At 43.1% G+C, this 27,159-nt stretch overlaps 1 protein-coding gene across 2 annotated transcripts in view; it reads right to left on the bottom strand.

The window, feature by feature from the left end:
* IMPDH2 (inosine monophosphate dehydrogenase 2) overlaps positions 1 to 27,159 on the bottom strand; it is a 1,061,056-nt gene that overhangs the window by 96,276 nt on the left and 937,621 nt on the right. For both annotated transcript variants that reach the window (XM_044078743.1, XM_044078744.1), the window contains one exon: positions 7,270 to 7,413. In XM_044078743.1, coding sequence (XP_043934678.1) covers positions 7,270 to 7,413 — 144 coding nt within the window. The remainder of the gene's footprint in view (positions 1 to 7,269; positions 7,414 to 27,159) is intronic.

The following is a 27,159-nucleotide window of genomic DNA, read 5'->3' as shown; positions in this document are numbered from 1 at the left end:
CCCTAGACAATGCACGCACTCTGAATGGGCATCAGAGTTACGTATCTTATGTCCATATGAAGAGCACTTTTTAAGTCCCATGTGAGTTTGTTTGATATGTCAAAGCCACCAAAAAAAGCAATACAGTAATACAGAAAAAAAACAGGACAGCAGACGGCAATAATACCAGTGATGGTAATCAGAAAAATGTCCAAATTTTAGATAAAGGGATACCAACAATGGTAAGCAGATTACTAGTTAACTAGTAGAGAAACAAGAAAGCATTTAAGCACGAGGCCTAGAAGGAAGCAGCAACAATTAGAAAATATAGCAGAGAAAAATATAGTTTAGGAAATATGTCTATCTTCTTTTTAACAGCAGGAATGAGAAAACGTCAAAAACCCTAGTAAAAAGGGAGCTAATAAGAGAGTGCCATTTATCTCCTAAAGCTTGCACCATATCAGCCATGTCTGATTGCTAGATGCAACAATCAAGATCTGATGTAATGTAGGGACTGGAAGGGATTATGGGCAAGGGGAGGAGCTTGAGCTACAGATCCAAAGTCTGAGAAGTGGCCAAAGTTGGATCAGAGGTCGGATCCATAACCCGATGGTTGAGAACCAGAGAAAAAATACAGCAGATCTAGACTCACACTTCTTAAGTGCCATACCATTTGGGTCCTGAAGCTCACTTGGTTGACCAAATAAACATCTGAACAAGTGAACTGTAACTACACATATGAAGTTTGTTTTTGTCTTGTGTCTGTCATGTCTGGAGAAAGTCCATCATGGGGAAAAACAACCCGTTAGCAACTTAAGAAAAAAAGTTATGTACTCACCATAACGTTCCATCTGAGTAGTTGCACTTCATTTGTCAGCATCCTGTGGGTTCCAGATCCAATACGGATCCGAGCCGGCAGCTTACCAAGCTAAAGATCTGAGCTCCAAGCTCCTCCCCCTTACCCATACTACCCTGCAACCTCCTTCCAATCCTCAGATCGAGTTTGCCACCTAACAATGTAACACCAAACAACCTAAGCCAAAAGGACCTAACCCGAACTATTACATCAGGCTCGCCACATTCAGGACATCGAGCCCAAACAGACAAATAACCATCAAGGTCAGGGGGAAGGAGGGAGGGACGATTGCTGACAAATGAAGTCCAACTACTCAGATGGAACGTTATGGTGAGTACATAAGTTCTTTATCTGAAGTAATTAACTTCATTTGATCATCAACCTGTGGGACAGAGTCCCCAGCTACCCGAATCTTGGGAGTCCCTTAAAGAAGGATATTCTGGAGCACTGCAGAGCCAAAGGAAGCCCCTTCCTCTAGACACCAAATCTAGTTTATAATGAGAAATGAAGGTGTGAGAGGAAGCCCAGGTAGCAGCCTAACAGATATCGCCCAGGGAAACTCTAGACCAGAATGCAGCTGAAGTAGCCATAGAACAGGTAGCGTGAGCATGAACCCCTTCTGGGGTTGGTAATCCAAGTTCTCTATAAGCTTGCAAAATACAAAGCGAAATCCACTTAGCAATAGTCACTTTTGAAAATGGTTTTCCCAAAAAGGGTCTAGCAAAGGAAACAAAAAGCTGCTCAGATTTACGGAAAGGTTTGGACCTACGTAAATAAAAACGCAACTGCCTGTGCACATCAAGCAAATGAAGTTTATATTCCCCTTTATTTTGAAAATTAGGGAAGAATACAGGCAAATTAATCAACTGATTAATATTTGACTCCAAAGCAATTATAGGCAGAAAGGACAGGTTAGTCCTGAGAGATACTCTATCCTTGTGAAACACTAGATAAGGAGGTTTCATACACAGGGCTTGAAGTTCCGACACTCTCCTGGCTGAAGTAATAGCCACCAGGAAAGCCGTTTTTATGATAAGAATTTTAAGTCAACTGATGCTGCAGGTTCGAATGGGGGCACGACCAAGGCCTGAAGGACCAAAGTCAGATCCCATGGCGGGGAAGGATTCTTAATAGGACGCTCAGAAGAAAAGTACCTTTCAAAAAAGTCTTGCAAATTCTGGCAGCAGCTAGGGAGCCTGAATTTTCCCCAACATGAAAATGGGAAATAGCCACCAGCTATACTTTCACTGTGGAAGAGCTAGCCCCTTGTTGGAAAATATGAGACAAAAAGTCTAACACCGATGGAACCACAGCGGTAAAGGGATCCAGATTTCTCTCTGAAGCCCAAATGGAAAAACGTTTCCACTTACTACTGTAGACTTTCCTGGTAGAGGACTTTTGTGCCGCTATCAGGATGGATTTAACTGGGGAAGAGATACCGGGAGTCCTAGCAACTAAGGGAACTGGAGTAACCAAGCTGTGAGCTTGAGGCTGTCCAGATTCGGGGGAGCAATTCCCGAGGGATGATGAATAAGATCCAGAATGGGATCCAAGATCCAGGGCGGAGCTAGGAAACGAGACTGCAGGCAAGGGAGCCAAACTTGAAGAGGCCAGAACGGTGCTACGAGGATAACTCTACTCCCCAACCGACAAGCTTTCTGTAAAAATTTTGTCATGAGTGGAAGCGGGGGATACGCATAAAGACCACCAGGTAGCCAAGCATGAACAGCAGCATCTCTGGGGGTTTCCCCATCGGGGGAATTAAAGCAAAAAACTTGCTGCACTTCGTGTTGGACGGCGATGCAAAGAGATCGCAGCAAGGCTGACCCCACTTGAGGAAGATTTGGACCGTTACATAAGGGTTCAGAGACCACTTGTAAGGTGAAAGGATAGTCCTGCTCAATTTGTCTGCCAAGATGTTGGACTGACCCGGAATGTGCGTTATCAGAAAGCATTTGGTGAAGATTGCCCATTCTCATACTCTCATGGCCTCTCGACAAAGTGGATAAGACCTGGTTCCCCCCTGTTTGTTGATGTACCAGACCACTGACATGTTGTCTGACTGGATGGCAATAGCTCCCACAGGAAGAGAGGCATGAAGGGCCTGCAACGCTAAAAGGACTGCTCATCTCTAGAACATTTATATGCAGAACGGTCTCGCTCTGAGTCCATGTGCCTTGGACAGTCCTGCCTGAGCAGTGCCCCTCCCCCCACTAAGCGGGAGGCATCTGTGGTCTCCGTGGCTTAGGGCAGAGGTGTAACAAAAGGACGTCCTTCTTGCAATTCCTGGGATTGAAGCCACCATGTGAGAGACTTCTTGCACATACTGCTCATAGGAATCGTAAAGTCTAGAGACTGATGTAGTAGAAACCACTGAACTTGTAATGTCCACTGTAAAACTCTCATATGCAGACGTGCACAAGGAATGAGGTTTACAGCTGCTGCCATGGACCCTAGAGCTCTCAGGACTAACTCCACTGGTGGTGCAGGGGACTGAAGGAGCGCCAATACATGCAGAGCCAGGCTGTGAAGTCTATCTGGAGTCAAAAACATCCTGGCCTGAACAGAGTCTACTCTTGCTCCTATCAAATCTAGAATTTGAACAGTTTGGAGGGAAGACTTATTGAAATTTAAAGTGATTTTCTCAACCAGGTAGATAAATGAAGAAATCCCTAGCTAGTACAAGTTGATGCCTGGTGGAGGCAGTGAGAAGCCAGTCGTCCAGGTACAGAAAGACCTGAATGCCCTGAAGCCTCAGGTGGGCTACTACAACTGCCATGACCTTGGTAAACACCCTGGGGGCTGTGGTGAGACCAAAGGGTAGGACCCTGAACTGGTAATGACTGGCTCCTAGCCGAATGCGGAGGAACCTCCTGGATCGACTGTCCATCCGAATATGGTAGTACGCATTCTTGAGGTCTATGGAGCACATCCAGTCTTCCTCCTGCAAGAAGGGCAGGATGGATTATAGAGTGACCATCCGGAACTTTTCCTTGGCAATGGACAGGCTCATCGCGGGTAGGTCGAGAATCGGCCTTAAGTCCCCCATCTTTTTTGGCACCAAATAGAACCTGGCATAGATGCCTAATCTGGACTGGTCTGGGGGCACTGGCTGGATTGCTCTTTTTTCTAGCAGCTTTCTTATCTCCAAAGCTGCTGCCTCCATTTGGCGGGTGGGACATCCAGAAGGCATCTTGTACAAAGTGGGTTGTTTATGAAGGGAATAGAATAGCCTCTGGATATTATTTGAAGCACCCAGCGATCTGACATGATGGACTCCCATTGGGCTAGGTGCCTTGAGAAACACCCCTTGACTGTCTCCAGAGAGGAGCAGTTGGGCAACCCCTCACTGCTGCTGCGTGGGTCGATCGGAAAAGAGTTCCCGTGACCCGAAGTTTTTCGGTCTCCCTCTGGGCTGGCGTCCACCTTGTCCCCCTTTGACAAGGAGTCCTAAGTGTTCCGGGACTGCTGAGATTTCCAGAAGCATAGCTTCTTTTGCCCTTGCTGGTTCCTAGAGAAGAACCTTTGAGGGTTAGAAAAGCATATCCCGATGGCTGACAGCGTTTTCCTGTCCTTCTCACTCAGGACAAGTGGATCTTGGACGGTCTTCCCGAACAGGGTCGAACCGTCAAAAGGGGAGTTAACGAAGGACGTCTTCAAAGTTACCGAAAATTCTTAAAACCGGAGCCACGCATGACGCCTCATGGCAATACCGGACCTGGCTGCCCTAGCAGCTCCCTCTGCGGCATGAGAGAGTAAATGCATGGACATATTTGACACAGATTTAAGAGTGGCCATACAAGCCGAAAAAGTCAGTTTATCCTCGGCCGAAATGGACTCCGGGGGGGGGGTGCTCAGCGTACTCTTCAACAAGGTCACGCTGCAGTCTGATTACGTGGGCCATGTAATTCAGCGCCCTTATAGCAAAGGTAGCTGAAGCAAAAGTCTGCTTTCCAAGACAATCCATCGCCCTGAACTCCTTGTCCGGGGGAGGGACCGAGGAACTTTCCTGGGCGAGTTCCTTTTTGGTGGCCGCCGCCACCACCACCATGGCATCAACTGGGGAACCCTTACTCCAAGTGGCTTTGTCTGCAGGAGGACTCAATACCTTATCGGGCCATTTGGGTATTGGCTCTACAGTGTCCGGTTCCTTCCAGGCTCTGGTAGTGATAAGGTGGGACCAGAGGGTCGGCCGGGGGGGGAGGGGGACACCCAAGAGGTAGATGGGCCTGTATCAAACGCCTCCAGAAATACTGACTTGTCCGGGGAAGATTTTTGGGTGGACCAACCCCCCGGTGAAGAATTTCCATCATGTCTCCGAAGGAGACATCTTCGGGGGGGGGGGGGTATCTGGGAGAACCTACGCCTTCCTCCAAGTCAGTATCTTCCATGAGGGACTTAGGGTAGTCCATGTGCCTCTTCTTGCACAGGCATTTGCAAGGAACCTCCTCGGGGGACTCTCCAGGAAGGGCTCACAAACCGTCTCATATTTCTCAAGGGGAACTGTCTGGGGCATACCAGATACAGGCTGTCCCTAGGAGGACTGGATGATGGAAGACGAACTCAGTTGTGAGGGAGCAGGGGTGGACTCCGAGGAAAGAGTGACGGAGAGAACCCTCTCCACAATGTCAAAAGCTGATGGGGAACCCGGCTTCCCTAAAGCTGGTGGTGTGGGTAGCCGCACCCCTCAGATCCGACAAAGTGATCGGAGCAGAGGCTGGTACAGCTAGGCCCAAGGAGACTGTATGCCCTGACCAAAACGGGGCCGATGACACACATCCCCTCGGATCCAACCCCCAGATCTCGACTCCGAGAGCTTGGATTCAACAAGGGATCAGACAGGCTCGAAAGGCATAGCTGGCGTCGAGGTAGGAGGTACCATTGGTGCAGACTCCCTGACTCTGGGGCTCCTCGGATCCATAGACTCCAAAACCAGAGGGTGGATCGGAGAAGAAGTGATTGGGGCGAATGTCTGGGCCAAACTCCCCGCTCCAGCTGGGGGGGAGCCAGCAACACTCCCATCTGCAATTGAGTTTGTAGAAACCTCATCATCCAGTCCATTTCGGCTTCAGAGAGGCTCCTAGTAGACCTCAAGGATGCCACCGACACCAGTCAGCAGGGCTGATGCGAGGACGACCTTGAAGCAGGCCGAGACTCCTCCTCCGGCTCCAGGGAAAATCATGGATAATGGAGCCGAGGGGAAGACGGCCTTGCAATTTTTTGTGGAGACACTAACACCTTGGAGGGAGGGGCCAACGGATCTGAGTCGGCCTGCCTCTTGTGACCCTTCTCTCGGTCTCTGTCTTTCTTTTTCATTCTCTTTATCTGTCTTTCTTGGCCTCTCTCTCTCCCTATATAGAGGTGAGAGTGTGAGTTCCAGACAGGGGAGAAGGGCCGGAAGGCTGAACAGCCACAGCCGTGATTTAAGAAGATAGTGGGGCAGAAGTAGTAGCTGACTCTGGGGGTAAGAGACCCGCAAGAATCAGCTTAGTCCTGTGATCCCGCAGGGCCCAGGGGTTAAAGGCCACACAAATTTTGCAGCCGGTTGGTAAATGAGGGACCCCCTAACAGACTACGCACAGAGTGTGGCTATCAGCCGGGGACAGCTTATAGCCACACACTGTGCACTTAGAGAAAGTCGTTTTTTGACTTTCAGACATTCCTGCTTAGATATACAAGGCAGGGGTAGACACACACACACACACACACACACACTAAGGGCGGGAAGGGGGCCTACAAAACTGTAAGTTAAGTAACTCTCTAAACTACAAAGATTTTAAACTATACACCAAAAACACCAGAGGGAGAATAAGGGAAGAGTTATGTACTGATTCACACAGAAAGGGGCACACACAGACTGAAAAAACTAGATTAGACCCAACTAACCTCCTGGAGCCCAGAAATCTTTTTCTGGTAAAGCAGTGGCAAACAAGATCTGAGGATTGGAAGGAGGTTGCAGGGTAGTATGGGTAAGGGGGAGGAGCTTGGAGCTCAGATCTTTAGCTTGGTAAGTTGCCGGCTTGGATCTGTATCGGATCCAGAACCCACAGTGTGATGATCAAATGAAGTTAACTACTTCAGATAAGTACATATATTGCAAGCTTTATTAAAAGAGAGTAATTGGGGAAGACCTTCTAAGCCACAGTACAAACAGATGGACTAAAACAGAAATAGAGGAATTGATCACAGCTATTCTCTTTTGTAAATTAAGCATAAATGTACTATTACACATTATAACTATACTATTTCTATGCATTATGTATCACAAGTGCACTACCTTGACAGTATTTTTTGTTTTGTGACTGACCTAAGTAAAATACAAACAGAAAGGATCAATAGTAAACAAATTTGAAATTGAAAAAGTCACAAAGAAAAGGAGCCACATTAACTAAAGTAATCTGAGACTGTTAAAGTAACTTCAAAAATGCCATTACCTGACTTGTGTTAAACTCTTTGCACCGATGTCCTGGCAAGAATGCTGTATCCCAGCAATAAGGTATGGGATAAATCTGTGGATTGAGCCTTTATCCCGTACAGCTCCAGAGACTCCCTGGGCCACTTTAATCTTATCAGCCTCACTGAAAAGACAAAACAATCATCTTCAGTTATTACTTATCCTGCAACTATGTCATCAAATCTTCATACTACAAAACTATGAACAGTAGTCTGTGTGATAACTTCTATAGGTTTGTGGCTGTGAAAAGAATGAACTGCTATAGCAATAAAATGGATAGCAATCTAGACATCATCTGATATACATCTACTGAAAATTTTTGTTTCAAAATGCATCCTAAACATGGACAAAGACAGAATATAATACAAGTGATGAAGTTATTGCATCAGTTCTTGTATGACAGGACCCTCTTTGGTGAATCTATAAGATTTGTACGCTCTTCTTTTCTACCGCGACATTTTCTTCTTTGAAGCTCTATGCTTAGGAGCTCATATGCCCTACAACAGCAGATGCCATGATAAAATACACAGCACTGGCAGAGTATATGCAGACCAATTCCATTGGTTTACCACTAACCACTAAGTGAACAACTTCCTGCAAGTCAAGAAACAATTACAACTGGACACATCTGTATAACACTTGCCCAATGTACTGTGGACTCCCAACAGCATCCTCTGGGTGGACAGTTAGCCAAGTAAACATGGATGGTAGGAGGACAGCTACAACCTACTGAAGAGGATCCCATCTTAGGTAAATGGAAAGGGTAAGAATATAGCTGCTTTATGCAACATTAGCAGCAATCCCCAGGGGCGTGTCACTGAAGGTGTTGAATGCCAAGGCAGTACAGACACCAACAGATAAAGGAAAAGGAGGACAGCCAAAATTAAATTCAGAAAACTGACTTCTGAAGTATGAAAGGAGGACCAGCTACTGATGTCATGGTCCAAGCAAGAATGTTGGATGAAGATGAAACTGCTCAAACGTCTGCAGTGGAGAAATTTTTAAAATAGTATTAAGTAGCTACAATTCACAGAGTGGCCATTGACAAAAGCATTTGCCAAGACACACTTATGTCCAACAGCAATAATTGATGCATTTCACCTGGAAAAGGTTTCCTTAGCACTCAAAAGACCTTCCATCCCCTTGCTTCTGTCCCACTGCAAAGAAAACACTGATGAATGGAATAACTGAAGGACAACTCTTAACACCACTTTTAGAAAGAATCCCAATCCTTGTGAATGACCAGCCACGTTTTCCCCATTGATAAGGACCTGAACATCTGAGGCCCTCCAAGCAGTGATGGCCACAAGGAAAAACATTTTCCAAAACAAGAACATCAACACTTCAAAGCCAAGAGTACCCATTTAGTCCAAAGGAGGAGAGCATTTTTTTTTTCAAAGGCAGGCTGATATGTACAATGCTTTTAAGGAAATCCCAGATCAGACACTGCTGAGTCCATAATCCCACACTCTTCAAAGTTCAAGATGGCAAGAAACTGCTGACACAACTGTAAAGAACTCAGACTCAAATTTCCACTGTGCAAGATTGAAAGGTGATAGGTTGGGAAGGACTTGACTGATCATAATTGATCAAAACACTTCAGTGCCACTTACTCAAACTGTACAGTTCCAAAACACTTTTCACTGTGAGGGGCAATCTCCCCTACACCCACCCTAACATACATGTATGTATGTATATTTGTATGTATGTATGTGCATATTTTCCACTCTGACAAAAGTCAGTAAATAATTTCCAAAGAACTGCTGTATAAGGAAATACAAGATAGAGACCCATACCATAAAGCTGCCCGAGACAGGTTAGGACAACCTGCAAACTTACCACTGGGTGGTGATACAGCTATCTCCAAAAATCAAACCACCTTCCATCTGACAGCATTATATAGTTTTGACCCCCCCAACACACCAGAAGATTCAACATGATAAACAGCAAAGCCCCAACATGGAGATTTTTTTTAAACACCTTTATTAAATCACTTATGACATAGGGAGACACATTAAAAGAAAAGAAAACACACCATAATAACATCTTCCATATACATATAAAAAACTATCATTCAGTCTGACATCACACAAATTGCTCAGATCCTGCCTTTCCTTAAACCTCACTCCTCTTCCTGAACATTATTCTGCATGAATTGTTCCCAAAATTTAATTTACTTGTATGCAAATTGCGCTTTGCATTTTCAAAGGATCAATACTCCAATTATTGTATCTCTTTTACAATACTCAGGATTTCAAATACTAGTAATTGTTTTTTGGCAGACAACAGAATTAAACTTAATAAGGCCTTACTATGTTGAGCCAATTCAGATCCTGTGTCCTAGCTCAGAAGAATCATGTCCTTAGTTACAGCCATTTGCTCCCTTAATATTTCTGATGGAGTACTTTGTAAGAGACTTTTAAAATATGCCACCTCATTACACTCCTAAAAAAAAACGCATTACCAGTTGCCTCTTTATTCTCCATCACACCTCCAACATTTGCTGTGTACAGGAGAAATTCTTTGAAGTCTGCTTGGGGGATAACAATACTTGTGCAAACACTTCAAACAAAAATCCTAAACCTTTTGGACTTTGTTGCATACTTGTGAGCCATACATATGTTCTCCCATTATAAATTGCTTTCCCCATCTCTCCTCTCAATCTTTTCTAACCTCCACTTATTGATTTTTATAATTATCATGCAATATTTTATCAGCCCTATTTAATTATCCCTTTTTTAAACATCAACTTCTGTTCTAGATTTGACTAGATACTCTACCAGAGCAGTTATTTTATGCAGGACTCCTCTACCCCATTTTATTTCCCTATACTCCGATATCAATCCGTGGTAGGGAAGGCAATTTTTAACCTGCATTATAAACTGTTTCTTGGCCTCATCCCACTCTATTACATTTCCCTCTCTATTTATTTAAGATACCTTGCCAGTTTTCTCCAATAAATTCCATCTCCACCTTGTCTATTTTCTGTATACGTACTTGCAATTATTCCTCATTGGCAAAATCTTTCTCCATTTATATGTTATCTTAGCTCTTAGAATACTTTCAGCATGTTGATGAATATAATATTCTGTATGGCTGTTACTGTTCTCTTTAAGGGTCTGCATCCAGAATCTCAGTCTCCTGTTACTTCTTGAACTCCTCCCCTTAATCATTTCTTTCCATTATGAATTACAACCTTCTGCTTGTGTTATGTGTATGAGCCTTAAATGCTTAGCTCTAAAATATCCCTTCAAATCAGGTAATCCTACACCACCTTGTTTTATAGGGAGGATCAACTTATCACACTTATCTCGTTGCCCTCCTACTCCCAGATAAACTGCCTCAATCTTTATTAAATATTGTTCACAACTTCTCCACTGATCCTAGAAATATGCCTGGCCTTTATATAAAACAAAAGGGCTAAAAACATTTTCACTGCTTGTATCTTACTATCCATGAATATGAGCTTCCAGTTTTTCAGCTGTTGTATTCTATTTTGCTTATCCTCTTCCCACATATCATTGGCTGTCATAACAGAAGCCCATACTCCTTCTCATGTCTCCATAAACATGGGTGTTGCTGAACAAACTTGTGTGTGGATGCATAATTTACAAGTACAACCTTTGTTTTATCTTCATTAATTTGATTGTCCTGAAAAAAACTTGAAAATGTCTCAAAATGTTCCACAACATCAAGTGTCCTTTTCTGAACTCAAGTACAAAATATTATCTGCAAATAAAGACAACTTTTCTTCAAGACTATACGGATTATAATCTTGAATTTCTAAGCCCTTTATTTTCTTTGCCAATGGCTCTAAATATAAAGCAAATAAAAGGAAAGAGGACACTCCCTGCCTGGTACCTCTGTTCAAACAAAACTGATTGGAGAGGACCCTCAACACTTCAATTTATGCCTCTGATTCTTCATTAAGTCTCATAATTAACCCCATTATTGCAACAGGGAATGCAAATGCTTCCACTGCCCTAGTCATAAAATCCTACGTTATTCTGTCAAATACTTTCTCTGCATCAAGGCCCACTAAAAGTAGCAGCAGTATTTTCTTACATTCTGCTTCCCTCTGAACCACCATTGTCTAATTATCGTTCATACGTTGGTACTAGGCTATCGCCCCTAGGGCCTATACAAGCCTAGCCATAAAAATTCCCTGGCTATTTCTTCCCACACTATTTACTTCCCTGGACCTCTGTCTAGCAGGGCGACTGATGTGATCCCCGGGGTGAATTTCCTTTCTCACATCCAGTCGTCAAGGTTCCTTTTGAAGAGGGCCAAAGAGGTGCTCTGCTTGACATGTATGGGCAGCCTTTTCCAGAGTCTGGGGAGTCTCTGGGTCAGGAATCTATCCCTCCAGCATGTTTTATTTATTGTGACAACAAGGTTTAGATCCCTGGATTGGGTTGGGAGGGAGGCTTAATGGCCAAGGTGTTTGCCTTACAAACACAAGGTGCAGGGTTGGAGTCTCACAAAGAATAACTGGCTAGGCTTAAAATGGCTCGGAAGGGCAGTTAGCTTATTACTAAACTATGAACTATGAACCTACGGAGCGTGTGGCTCTGAGGGATTGGGATTTCTTTAAGTGTAGCATGTCCAACAGCTATGGGTTTGACATAGCCTTGTATGTTAAGCAGAGATCACTTCTGAGTAGACTATATGCGACAGAGTATAGCTGGAGTTTAAGGCAGTCAGCATAGGGCGTCTGCTTTACGCCTGTGATTCTTTTAGTGAGGTATATCTGCGGCCTTTCCAGTTGTTGCAGATGGCTTGAGAGGTACATACCAAACGGGGCATTGTATTCTATAATGGGTCTAATGACGGATGAGTACAGTGGGACAATGACCTCCTTTTTTCTGGATGAAAAGCCCTTAGTGATGAGGTGTGCCACATAGAAGGATTTCCTGACTGTTGTGGCGATGTGGTTATTGAAGGTGAGACCACTGTCCACCTGTATCCCTAAGTTTCTTATCACACTTTTGGTGTTTAGTGTACGGCCACCTATGTGGTAATTCATGGGTACATATTTTTCCCAGAGAGGATAACTATACATTTCTTGGCATTGAGCTTGAGCCCATGGCTCTGGCACCAAGCATCTGTTTCTGTAAGGCCCTTTTGTAGAGTATCCACATAATTTGGGGATTCAATAATGGCTCCCAGTTTGCAGTCATCTGCGAACTTTGTAAGCCAGAGTCCCTTAGTGTTGGCCTGTACTTTAGAGAAGTAGATGCCAAACAAGAGCGGTCCCAGGACTGAACCCTGAGGTACTCCACTTGTCTGGAGCTGGATTTGGAGTTGGCTACTTTTACAGTGTGGGTTCTGTCAGTAAGCCAGTTGGCAACCCATCGAGTGACGTAGGGATTAATGCCCAGCTTAGTAAGTCTATCTATGATTCCAGATGGCCTATTCCAGATTCCAGAAGGCCCATGGCCTAAAGTTAAATGCCAAAAAATGCATAGTCATACCCTTCGGGAAAAACAAGGTTACCCCTAGCTACCAAATAGGTGGCAATCCACTGAGTACAGAAGAAGTTATCAGGGACCTGGGGACCCAGGTTGATAGTAGTCTGTCATTCGACACCCATGTAGCTAAAGTAGTTAGGAAGACCTTCTACATTGCCCACCTTATCATGAAGGGATTCTCATCTAGATCAAGGGAGGTCATAGTCTCCCTATACTCATCACTCATCAGACCAATGATTGAGTACAATGCCCCATTCGAATGTATCTGACCCGACACTTGCAGCAGCTGGAGAGGCCACAAAAGTTCCTCACCAAAAGGATAAAGGGTCTCAAACATCTGTCCTATGCTGCCCGACTGAAAGAACTCCAGCTCTATTCAGTCGCCACCGCTTGCTCAGAGGTGACCTTTGCCTAACATACAAGGCCATGTCAAACCCAGATTTGATGAATATGCTTCACCTCAAAAATCTAGATCCGTCAGAGCCACAAGGGCGGAGACTTAAACCTCGACACGGCTATTAATAGGACGTGCTGGAGGGATAGATTCATCACCCAAAGACTCCCTATGCTGTGGAATAAAATCCCGGTATATGTGAGGCAGAGCACCTCGCTGGCCTTGTTCAAGAGAAATCTTGACCAATGGATGGGAGATCGCAGATATACCCCAGGGATTACCTCAGTGTCACTGCTCAACAGAGGCACAGCAAAATAATGGGTATAGTTCCCCATACTAAAGGGGTGGCGTAAGCCACAAAACTATGGGCTAGGCTTGTAAATGCCCTCGGGCAGATAGCCTAGTATGAACCTATGAACCTATGAACCAGAGTGGGGGATGGTGTCAAAAGCCTTGACGAGGTCCAGATAGGCTGTGTGGACCACCTTACCCTCATCCACGGCTCTGGAGACAGATTCGAAGAAGTCAATCATATTCAGGAGACAAGATCAGCCCTTCACGAACCCAAACTGGGTGGGGTCCAGTGTTTGAAGGTTGCCAATGTCTTTGTTTATAAGTTCCATGACAACACGTTTCATAGCCTTGCAGATCAAGCTCGTCAGACTGATGGGGCAGTAGTTCCCGGGATCCAAGGTGGATCACCCCTTGTGGAGTGGGAGAACTGTAGCTGTGCTCCACTCAGTGGGCATGAAGCCTGAGGTGAGGCTATGATTAAAATGACACTTAGGTGAGGTGCCAGTTCATTTTGTAGTTCAGGTAGTACACAGTCCAGGATGTCATCGGTCCCATGGATGCTGTATTCTTAGCTTTGGAGAGTGCAGTTTTTACCTCTGTAGCCATTATTACCGGAATTTGGCAATCTTCCAGTATTCAGATTGGCCCTTTAGGGGTGGGGGGGGGGTCAACTTAGCACTGAATTGATCTGCCAGGATAATCGCAATAACCTTGGGATCAGTATATTTAATGCCATTCTGTTGTAGCTCAGAGCAGATCTGAGCATTGCCATTTAGATTTTTGACAGTTATAGAATGCCTTGTGGTTGGTCTTTGGAATCTTTGGCAATTTTATTTTCGTAACTACCTTTGGAGGATTTTATGAGGGATCTCAGCTTCTTACTGAGGCTGGTAAGGAAGTTTTTTGCATCCTGGGATTTTCCTCTTTTATGCAACAGTTTCTTCCTTTTGTTGTAAAGTTTGTTTATGGCAGGGGACCACCAGATTGGTTTCCTTTTTTTGAAGGAGAGCATCTTGGTTCTATTTGGGATGGCACGATTCATGCATGAGTGGATGTGCTCGTACAGTGCCTTAGTGTAGGATTCAGCAGTCAAACTTTCAGTTCCCATCTGCATGGGTGTCATGAAGTTTGTCACTTTTGACTTGAGTAGCATGAAGTTGGCTTTGGAGAAGTTTTTTATGGAGGTTTCCTTACTGGGGGGTGGGGGTGGGATGTGGATGTTAAGGGTGATTAGCTTATGGTCAGACCTGACCAACGAAAGGGTGACCACTGGTGTGGAGCATCGATTTCCCATGTTGGTAATGACCAGGTCTGAGATATTGGAGCCCCTGGTGGCACCATGGATTAGTTGATCCAAGGCGTTGGAATTTAAGAATTCCAAGAACCGTTGGGCAAAGGTGCTGGTACACGAGTAGTTTTCCCAGTTAATGGCAGGGTAGTTGAAATCACCCAGTATTAGGGTGTTTGGTTGTATCTTAATATTTTCCAGTATGTTTAGAAAGGTGTAGTGAGAATCTTGGGGCATGGTGGGGGATCTGTAGCAAGCTACAATTTGGATTGCAGTCTTGCCTAGTGTTAGTTGCACCTGTTGAAAATTTCAGATGCATTGTGTTGGGCAACTAGCCTGGTGGTGTGAATATCCTTGGTGAATATGGACACTCCTCCACCTTTAGTGTTTTGGTCCTGGTTTGGTGGCCGAAAAGAGTGGTAAGAGTTGTAGCCTGGTATTGCAGGGGTGCTCTCTGGAGCCTTGAACCAGGTTTCAGTTACTGCACAGATATCAATGTTCTCCATTTTAAAAAGTGTCTCACGAGAGTGCATTTTGAGGTTTAGACTTCTAGCATTGAGTAGCATTACCTACAGAATTTGCATGCTTGTACCTGTTACGGTGGCACTATAGGGGTGGCAAGAGCCTTAGTCAGTAACCTGAATCCCAGGGGTGAAAGGTGCAGACCATCTGTGGCAAAACATTGTGGTCTGTCGATCATGTCGTCCTAGGCAGACAGATTCTGGATCCCCTTTGAATGACACCAGAAGCTTAGCCAATTGTTGAAGTCAATCATTTTGTCCTTATATTGTGGTATCATTCTGGGCGAAGGCAGGATGCTTCTCAGGGCTAGGGTCATACCTGCCTGGGCCACATGATCTGAGAGCTCTTCCATGTCTCTTTTCATGTAGTCCAGGGAGGTATGTCTCAAGTCATTCACTCCAACATGGACAATGACAAAGTCATATTTGTATTTATTGTGGAGTGACTTGAGCGCATGCGTTATGTGGCAGATCCTGGCACCTGAAAGGCAGCTGACTGTAATTTTTCCCTTGTTCAGCCTGGTGAGTGAGACATCAGTGTGCCTGACTATAGAGTCACCTATGACTAAAGTGTTAGTACATTGTCTTGCCTTAGGGGCTGTTGCTGGGTGGCACACTGGTGTTGTGAGCTATGTGACACTTTGGTTGTGATTGGTGTTTGTTTACATTTCAGGTTCGGCGATCCTTATTGCTTTGGCAGGTTACAGTTAAGGGCCTCTGCATATGTGGATTTAATGTTGCTATGTGTGGGTGTTGGTGGTGTGGGTTTAGAAGGGCTATGTGTTGCTTGAGGTGTAGTGTGGTTGTTAACTTTCTCCTAGACTGTCTAGCACAATCTTTTGTGGAGAGAGCTTTGGTTCCAGTTTGGCTATGTAAGTGCATCTCTCACAGGTTGTCGTGTTGGGTGGCAGAAGGAGAGGGTTGTCTGTGTACATGAGGCAATTGCTGCATTGCCCCAGTAAGCCCAGATTCACCAGGTGGAAAGGAGAAATCACCGGAAGCTGACCCTTGGACGTGCCTGGTTTGGTGCTTTTTTTTTGTAAAGTACAGGAGCTGTTTTCCCTTGCCTTAGCAAGGTACTTTGCAGTTATAGGCTGTTTAGTGCCTATGATTAATTTCTCCTTATTAACAAGGAGAGTTGAGTGCGTGTATCAGTTTAAGGCTTCGTAGTGCTTTCCAGCAGGTATTAGAGCAAGTGCTAGTCACAGGGATGCTTAAAGGTAAGATGAAAAAAAAATGGTTTATCCTAAACACTGCAGTGTGCACTAGATAAGTTAGACGTGAAAGTAGGTAACGCAAGTTTTGCCTGTCTAAAAAGTTAAGTTTTAGTGGAGAGTCACTATTTTTAAAACAGCAAGATAGACTGAAAGGGGGTGGTCACTTTTGTATTCTGGTACTATGGAATACAGTAGGATGGCCAATAAATTTAAATAGTTGAAGGGGAGTGATTCCACAAAATAATAACTTTGTGCTTATTCACACAAGCCAGTGAAAGGTTGTTGTCAAATGTTTGCTTCCCCTCCACAAAACCACAAATCAATATCAATCAATTTTAGCAACACCTCTGCCACTATTTTAGCTAATACAGTCAAGCACTTTACAAATGTAGCTGAAAAGTGAAATGTACGAAATTGGGTATGATGAGTCATTCCCCCTCTTTGGGTGGTACAGCCACCACAGCTTTCTTCCAAGATGCTGGTGCTGCTCTTCATTTTACAATAACATTAAGCAAATTCTTACAGATCTTTATCACTTTCTTCTCTCCACACTTCTATATGAATAAAGAAAAGTTTTGTAAAATCTTACCATAATCATAGATGTCTTTCTCTTCACTGCTGTAGTATTCTGCATATGAGGGATATCCCCGCCAAAATGCCTCCCCAACATCGGCCAGTATACAAAAGACTTTTTTTTTTTACCACTGCAGGGTATGTGGTAAACCTGGCGTAGGCTGCAGTTGTATGTAGGCCATAAAATGGACACACACACGCACGTACCATCCTCAGAACTGAATGTCTCAATCTAAGAAAGAAGTGATTTGAGTATCTAGGAAAGACCAGAGTCCAGTGGGGAAGGTGTGAGGGATAGAATACTGCAACAGTGAAGAAAAGAACATCTATGTTTATGGTAAGATTTTACATAACTTTTCTATGTCCTTCTGTTCACTTGCTACAGTATTCTTCACTTGAGGAAGTGTGCCAAATCTCAAGAGGAAAGGGATGGGGGCAGGAAAAAAAGGAACTTTCAATGAAGCCATGGAGGATGGCTCTGGTAAAGCCAGTTCTGGATCTGGAGACAGTATCCAGTTTGTAATATTTGGTAAAGGTAAGAATGGTAGACCAGGTGGCTAACTCAAGAATAGCACTGTTATCCAGGCCTTGGAAGAAGCCATGGCTCTGGCAGAGTGGGCTTTTACAGGGGAAGAAAGAGTCCTGCCATGTTTAGTATAACAAAAGGAGATGGTTTTGGAGATCCAGGATGATATGGTCTACTTGGAAGCAGGGAGACCTAGCACCCTGGGAAGGAAATTATTGAAGAGCTGGTCAGAGTTCCTGAAGGGTTTAGTCTTGTCCAGGTAGAACCTCAGTTGTCTGTGGACATCCAAAGAATGAAGGATCCGCTCATTGCAGTTTTGTGAGGTGGGGAAGAAGGTGGGGAGTTGGATGGATTGGTTGAAGGAGATTTCATTAACCACTTTCAGCATAAAGGATGGGTTTGTCCTCAGACTCCCCCTGTCCTTATGGAACACTAGAAAGAGGGGAACAGCCATAAGGCCTTGGAGTTCTGACACTTTTCTAGCTGAAGTCAAGGCAACCGGGCAAGACTGTTTTCCAGGTGCAATGCTTGAGGAAAGTGGACACTCCTGGTTCGAAGGGGGGCAGAGTCAATTTTTCCAGTACAAAGTTGAGGTCCCAGGAAGAGGGGACGGGTTTCTAGGAGGTCTAATGTGAAGGATGCCTTTAATGTGAAGGATGCCTTTAAGGAACTGTTTCACCTTGAACCTGGAGGCAAGAGGAGGAGATAAAGGCAGACATGCAGATATGACTGACGTGGGCTTTAACTGAATAATAAGCCAAGCCAGCATTGAGCAATTAACACAAGTAGGATAAGACCTCTGGAATATCCAAGGTTAATGGCTTCAGATCCTTAGATTGGCACCATAATGAAAACCTTTTCCATTTGGAAACAATTTTCTAGTGTTGGGATTTCTGGCCGTCTGCAAAAGGCTGAGCACGTCTTCAGAGAAAAGGTGTCTGAAAGGATTAGAACTCTATCACCCACAAAGTCAGTTGAATAGTTGATAGGTGAGGGTGAACAAGGGATCCTTTGTTCTGTGTGAGAAGGTCCACTCTGTGGGGTAATTTGTGGTGATGGCCATGGGCTAATTGGAGGAGAAGGGAAAACCTCTGTTATCCTGGCCAAAAGGGATTCACCAGCAAGATTTTTGGTCGATCCTGCCTGATTTTGAGCAGGACATTTGATATTACAGGAAGGGGAGGGAATTCGTAGAGAAACATCCTCTTCCATGAGAATGACAGGGCATCCACTTTCCATGCCAGAGGACTTGGGGCTCTGGCTCAAAATACTGGAAGTTGTATGTTCAGAGGGGAGGCAAATAGATCTACTTTTTGCAGTACCTCACTGGTGAACTATGTCCAAGAACACATCCCTGTGAAGCATCCATTCATGGGATTGAGTCCAGGAGCTGCTCAGTGTTGCTACCAAAAGGTTTCTGTCGGAGGGGATGTACACCTCCTAAATGGTCATGTACTTTTCCAGGAAGTTCCATACTAGGAGGGTGAGCCTGCAAAGGAGGTAGGATCTAGTCCCCCCTATTTGTTCACATACCAGAGCACCTTCATGTTGTCGGTGAACAACTTCAGCCCTGGACCAAGGAGGGGTCTGAAGAGCTAGGAGCAATGCATTTTCCTTATGCTGATGTGTTCCCTTTTCTGGGAGAGGAACAACCTTCCTTGAACAGTGTATTTTCCCATGGCAACACCCCAGCCCATATCTAAGGTGACTGGATCCAGAGGGTGGAGAGGTAGTCCTGGGAGTTAGGCTTACCTGTTGAGACCACCAGAGCATTTCCTTTTTCAAGCAAGGGAGCAGAGGAATAGGGAATTCTAGCGGATGTGTGTGCTGTGTCCGGACTGATCTGAGAAACCACTGGAGCTTCCTTGTGTGTAGTCTGGTCAGAGGTACCATGGGAATGGTAGAAACCATAAACCCTAGTAGCCTGAGAAATTACCTGGCTGTGATGTGGTGTAAATGCAGAAGAGACAGAAAGTAAAAGCGAAGGTCCTCTGCTTTTTGTGGCAGAAGAGATGCTCTTAGTATGTCTATCTGAATTCTGCACCCAAGGAAAATGTGGTCTGGGTTGGAGAGAGTATAATTTTTTTTTTGCAGTTTATTGTGAACCCTAGGTTTCCCAGCAGGGAAATGGTGGTATGGAAATTGTTTTGCATAATATTTGGGCTTGGGGTCTCCAAGAGTAGGTCATCCAAGTACGAGAATATCTGGATTCCTAGTAGCCTGCAATGGGCAATGAGTGGAGTCAAGCATTTGGTGAAAACTCTCGGAGCTGTAGTGAGAACAAAGGGAAAGGCAGAGAATTCAAAATTCCAGGAACCCACCGAAAAACACAGATATTTCCTGTAATTTGGGTGAACAGGGATGTGGAGATAGGCATTTTTTTATGTCCAGAAATGCCATGAAACCCTGAGGAAGGAGCAGAGTGAGAAGTGCCTGGAGAGTAAGCATTCTGAAAGAAAGGACCTTTAAGAATGTATTGAGGTGCGAAAGATCATCCTTTCTGGAAACCAGGAACATCTTGGAATAGAATCCTTTTTCCCTGTAAATGGTAGGGACTTTTTTGAATGGAGCCCTGTAAGTACAGGTCTGAAAGCAGGTGGGGGAAAAGATGGAGCTGATCCGGGGGGGGGGGGGCACCCTGAAAGGTCAGGTTGCAGTCCCAGGCCATGAAATATCAATTTCTTACATTGGAAAGGACCCAGTTGTCTTGGATAATGCCTTCCAAACCCACAGAGCTCTTGACAGGCAGAGGGAGAGGGGAGGAGGAACTGAGGCAGGGTAGTGACAGACTCCCTGTTCTGTCTGGAAAGGGTTGCTTTGTTGAGGAGGGTTCTGAGGAAGCCTGGTCCTCTGAGATCTTTTTCCTTCCCTTGAAGATTTACTGATCTGGTGTTGGGAACAGCTATGGACAAAGACAGGTTTTGAAGGAAAGTTCCTATGGAACCTTGACACAGGTGAACCTAGGAGGTGTTTTAACTCCTTAAGTTCCTTGGAATTTTCTTCTAGGGACTTGAAAAGTGATGCAGCAGGCAGGCCAAACAGAGAAGAGTTATCTAGAGGGGCATCTATAAGCTTGGCTTTGAAATCATCCTAAAGTGGATAGTCTGAGCCAGGAAATTTTTCTGAGCACAGACCCTGTGGCAGCTGCTCTAGCACAGGCCTCAGTAGCATCATAGCTGCATTTTATAGAATGTTTAGCCACTTGGAAGTGGCTCCCAACTGGGACAGGGCTAAAGTTTTCCCCTCCAACTCTGGGAGGTCTAAGAGGGCAGCAGCAGCCTGAGACAATAATTCTAGAGACTATTTAGTCATTTGAGTCTGGTAGTTTGTAGCCCTGAAAGCGAAGGTTGCTGAGGTGTAGGTCTTTTTACCTAGTCTTTACAAGGTTCTACTTTCCTTGTCAGACGGCAACAGGGAAGTAGAAGGGCGCATCCTGGATGGCTTGTCAGTGTTAACCTATATGACTGTTGGGTCTGCTGCAGGACATCTGAAAAGGAAATTCTGGTTCTCTGGGACTTTTTTATAAAAAAGTCAGGCTTCTTAGGAACTGGGACCTGAGAGTCTGGACTCTGAGAGGCAGTGTGAATGCATCCAAAAAAGGTGGGTGGACAGGTGTAACTGAATAATAACTTGGCAAATCCATTTGTAGCAATTGGTAGCACCTTTTTTGTACGTCTGAATTTTGAATAGTAGCCCACTTAAAGTGCTCCTCCATTTTCAAGATGGTTTACCCAAAGGAAATTTCTTCCATGGGAGATTCAGCACCGACAGACTCGTATTCAGAAGGGGAGGGTATCAGGGTAGAGTAGTCTAAGGATTCCTCCTCAGAAGAGGTATCCTCTGATGATTCAGACTCCCTAAACCTTTTCTGTGAGGATTGAAGGCCTGGGGAAGGGAATACTGTTGAAGTCTGTTTAAGGACCACGAAGGCCTGGAAAAGACTTTGAGAGAAGGCCTGCCATTCGGAAGGGACATCTGCAGTAGTGGATAAATGTTTTGTTTTTTGCTTTTTCTTAGCTGGAGACACTACTTTTCGAAGGGTTGGAGGGTCAGTCCTTGGCCTACGTCAGACTCCGGGACTTCAGGTACCGAGCTGGAAGCTAATCCCATAGATCTTCCATGCATTCAAGCTTTGGTTCCCCCTCGATGTCCAAATCTGACGTCCGCTCAACCTCTAGCGACGTGCTAATGGCTGAAGGCAAGGCGATCTCAGAAATGGGTTCAGCCTGTGACTCCAAACCAGAGTTCCCATTTGCCTCCAGGTCAAGTAGCACCTTGGGAGGGACATCGGATGGCAAAGGTGCAGCCGAAGGCATAGGCCTAGATTTTTTGGCCTTATGCTTCAAAGACTCTGTATCAGATCCCAGGACACCCTCCATATGTTTAGTTTGTAATTTTAAACATTGATTTTCTAAGTACAAAGCTAAGGTATTAAGTTTATTTCTAAGGGTCTTTGGAGCAAAGGATTGGCAAATACTAATGACCTATAGTCGTGACTGGGGCTTAGGCAGAAGAAACACTGGGCATGGCTGTCCTTATGTGGAATTTGTCTTCCACACTGGCATTTGCCCGTCCTGGATAGCATAACAAAAAGGAACAAAGAAATTCCCCAATGGGGCACTTATATGAGAAGATAATTACAAAAATGCTGGAAACTGTAAGGCCGACATTCAGTAGCTGGCTTTGTGACTGGCGGCAGAAAAAATTGATGGTATGTGTGTACGTCCATTTTATGGCTTAAATACAACTGCAGCCTCCACCAGACATATCATGTACCCTTCAATGGTGAAAAAATTCTATTTGCACACAGATATCAGGGCACCATCTGGCAGGGATTTCCCTCAAGTGAAGAATGATGCAGCAAGTGAATGGGAGGACATCATCTGTTCCTGGAGACTTTCCTGTAGACTGACTATACATCACTATTCCTCCTGTCTTAACTATTAGTTGTTGAGCCTCATCTTCCTCTAACCTTGGCATAATTACATCTTTAATATATATTTCTATTTGCGATTTTTCTGGATTTCCACATTCATAAGTTCATCTGCAGTGTTCAGGCCTCTCGGCCCTCAAAAAACACTGATTCCTGAAGAAAATTTTACCCCCCCAAGCCCATGTGTCTAAGTTACTTTTAAAGTTTTCCAAACATTTGCACTGTCTAATTCAGACTGGTATATTATTCAACAGTTTTGTAATTTTAACTTTAACATACAAATTTCTAACTCTAGACCTTCCCAATTTTGTAACACATTTCATGTTGTAGCATCTATATGTCTTTGGACAAATAAAAACTTCTATATTATATATAAATTGTAAAACAGGATCATTAAATATTTTGTATGCCAATATCAATTTACCCAGAATATATCTAACAGAGAGAAAACAACTTCAAATGCTTACATCGTGTCTAAATTGACAACTGATAAAATTCCCTTTGCAAATTTCCTTTGTATATCTTCTATGTAATAAGACACTGCATATATATACTGATACTCAGTTTTAACTGACTCTCAGTATACATGCAGAGTTTGTTATACTCAATAATAGGTCTGATATAGGTTTTATACACCATAACCAAACAGCTCTCATCTCTTGTTGAAAGTTTTCTTAGTAAATAAGTAAGATGAAATTTTACTTTGGAGGAGGGCATTTCAAATAGATGAAAATAAGGAGAAAAACAATAGTTCCATTAGAGCCAATGTCTTGAATTTTAGTAGAATAATATTTATTGAACTCTAGCAATATTATATGCACTGTATATCGCTGCATCGAGTAAGAAATTCAATGGACGATATACAAAGAATTTATATATAAAATGCTTTATTGTTCGAGTTGCTAATCAGTTTGTTTTGTTAACATTTGTTACATTAATTTCAGATTTTAATTTTTGCAAGTTGTATTACTTTTTTAATATTAGTAGAACATTTACTCATTAAAGGTTTTATAATTTTATTTTTTCCTACTGTATAGCCTCCTAATGGGCCTACTCTACCATACAGGAACTGAGACTGACAGTTTTAAAACACAAGTTCAGTTGCACAATTACTCAGCAATTTTTCCAATATAGAATACCCATACTGATGATTTTTAGTATGTGATAAATTATACCAATCAATATTAAGAATCTGAGAAGACAATTTACAATAATAAATCTGGTCCACAACTTGCATTTAAAAATAGGGAGATTTTTTTATATTTAGGTCCATACTGAATAATATAGTGTTATGATCTGATAAGCCCAAGGGACATGACACCTCTAAACTATCTATTTTTTGTGAGATGTTAGTGGCTATTAAATCATGTCATCTCCTCTTGGGATATTAATGACCATTTGAGTTGATCCATAATAGGCTATAATATTGACAAATTCTTTCTTAAAACTTGAACTAGTAGACATGTTCCACATTACTCCAGGATAGTTAACTCACTCATTAGTAGGATGCTTTTCTTATTTTCAAGTCAGTGTTCGAAGTTTAACACATACTCCCAGTGATCCATACCAGACATACTTAGGGTGCGATAACTTAAAAGTATAAATATACTGTTTTTTTTTTTTTTTTTTTTTTTTAAGGTCTGTGTTTGTGATAATTGTTTCAAAGTGCATTACCACTTTTACAAGACAAGTTAGAATAGTTCTGTGGACCTACAAGGTTACTCCTACACCATTAAAATTTGGCCTTAAACATTCAAATTTAATATTCTTTTAAATGACTAATTGAATTCCAGGATTTGATTCAAACAACAATCTGAAAATTATCTTTGGCTGTTAGACCATTAAGTTAGTCAAACTTAGCCTCTAGAATTACAAAGTAAACATTTTATAGTTCTATCAAGCAATCTATCTCTTGTATTAAGTTTGACATTTCTTGGTATAAAAACAACTAGTCTTTTCCATGGCATTACTAGCCACAAATGAGGTTCCATACATGTTCCTCTGCTTTATAGGTTCATAGGTAGGTACTAGGCTATCGGCCCAAGGGCCTACGTAAGCCTAGCCAGCAAGGTTCCATAGCTTACGCCACCCAAGAAAGTTATTTTCCTGTGCCACTGTTCAGCAGACACACAGAAGTGATCTCCGGGGTGTATTTCCCATTTCCCATCCACTCATCAAGATTTTTCTTGAAGAGTGCTAATGAAGAACTTTGCTTGATATAGATGGGTAGCTTGTTCCAGAGTATAGGAAGTCTCTGGGACAGGAATCTATCCCCCCAGAGTGTCCTGTTTATTGTGGTGACAAGGTTTAGGTCCCTAGAGCGTGTAGCTCTGAGGGATTGGGATTTCTTTAGGTGTAGCATGTCCACAGCTCTGGGTTTGACATAGCTTTATATGTTAGGCAGAGATCACCTCAGAGTAGGCGATATGCTATGGAGTAAAGTTGGAGTTTTTAGAGACGGTCAGTGTAGGGCATTTGTTTGAGGCCAGTAATCCTCTTTGTGAGGTACTTCTGTGGCCTTTCCAGCTGCTGCAGATGTCTTGTGAGGTACATTCCAAAAGGGGTGTTGTACTCTATAATGGGTCTAATGAGTGACGAGTAGAGGGGAACAATGACCTCTTTTTTTCCTGGATGACAACCCTTTTATGATGAGGTGTGCCACGTAGAAGGACTTTGTGACTACTGTGATGATGTGACTATCAAAGGAGAGACTACTGTCCACCTGGGTTCCAAGGTCTCTTATCACGCATTCAGTGTTAAGTAGATTCCTGCCTATGTGGTAGTTCATGGGTACAGAGTTTTTACCAAAGGAGATGACACTGCACTTTTCGGCATTGAGCTTGAGGCTATGGCTCTGACACCAGGCATCTGTCTCATTAAGGCCCTTCTGTAGGACGTCCACATCATTTGGGGACTTGACTATGGCTCCTAGTTTGCAGTCATCTGCGAATTTCATTAGACAGAGGCCTTCTGTGTTAGCCTGTACTTCAGAGAAGTAGATACCAAACAGGAGAGGTCCCAGGACAGAACCCTGTGGTACTCCACTTGTCACTGCTTTGAGGTCAGATTTGGAGTCTGCAACTTTTCCAGTGTGGGTTCTGTCAGTGAGCCAGTTGGCAACCCATTTCTAAAATATCTTTAATACCTTTGTAGAAACTATGGTTATTTTTCTTCCCATAGGCTCCCTAAGACTGGTGACAACTTTTTTTACTTTCTGTTGCCCAAGTTGTTGTGCTAAAAATATTTGTGCTCTGGAGTTATCAAAATATAGCTACTTAACAGCAGTGTTTCTAAACTCATGTATTTTATCCACAACCTCTCCTTTTTTTTCTATAGCATTTTGCAGTTGCTTCTCTTCTTGTGGTGTAAGATTCCCTATATATATATATATATATATATATATATATATATATATATATATATATATATATAGGTCTAGGACACATGCTTGACTAGCATAAGTCCAAATCACAAAACATCGAACACACATGCACGAAAGTGCTTAGCATTGAAAAGCGCTTCAGTGTATGTGTAGTTCAAAAAAAATAATCTACGTTTCTGCAGGGGGGCTTCACCCCCCCCTGCACCCTCCACCCCCCCACTTTAATATTCTCACTAAAAGATCGCACTACAGTGGGGAAAAGGGAATTTTCCTTTACCCGCACTGTAGTCCGATCTACGAAACAGGCACACATACACGGAAGCACTTTTCGATGTTAAGCGCTTTCGTGTATGTGTGTTCGATGTTTTGTGATTCGGACATATGCTAGTCGAGCATGTGTCTGGATCCTATATATAGATATATATATATATATATATATATATATATATATATATACACACACACATACACACGCATATATATATATATATATATATATATATATATATATATATATATATACACATATCTCGTTCTATTGTATTTCTAAACTCCATTTTCATTTTATCCCACTCACTAGCTACCCCTTCTGAAGAAATGTCTATCTTTCCTAATACTGTTTCACTACCCATTCCTTAAATTCCACTATTTTTAACAGGTAAGTGGGAAAGCACTAATGTCTCATGTTTTCTATCTTAAGTTTTACTGGTGCATAATCTGAAATAGTTATCAGATGTGCTGTGAAGCTTTCAATTAAATGCACATGTCCCTGTGAAATAGAATTTATATCTATTCTAGCCCAGTTATTGTATCTTGTGACGTAATATATAAATTCAGTCAGAGTTCCTACACACACATTCACAGAATTCACATCTTCCATACAAAATATTTTACTAAATTGTTTCAGAAATCTAATCTCTGGTTACAGTTTCACTTCTAAATCCCTAATACAGCCTCACTATTGCAAATCAAGTTTCAATCCACACCTATAACTTATATTCTCTGGCAACTCGGCATGTAAAAATCAACTGCCAATCATTAGCGAACAGGAGTTCCGCTGTGGCGACCCCTAACCGGGAAAAGCCAAAATACACAACAACAACAACAACAACAGAAAGCTGATTTCTCCCAAAAATTTCTAGTAGTTTTTGGAGGATTATAAAACACATTCCAGCATAATAATCTTCCCTTACCAATAGCTCCTTACTACCACATATCTAACATTATTTTCTAACCCCATCTTTAATATTTCCATTTGAAACCCCTCTAAC

This window comes from Protopterus annectens, chromosome 7.part1, assembly GCF_019279795.1.
Source record: "Protopterus annectens isolate FY-2018-M chromosome 7.part1, PAN1.0, whole genome shotgun sequence".
In the NCBI taxonomy this organism is placed as follows: domain Eukaryota; kingdom Metazoa; phylum Chordata; order Ceratodontiformes; family Protopteridae; genus Protopterus; species Protopterus annectens.
Note: the sequence above shows the minus strand (reverse complement) of the source record. Positions and strands in the feature narration are given on the sequence as shown.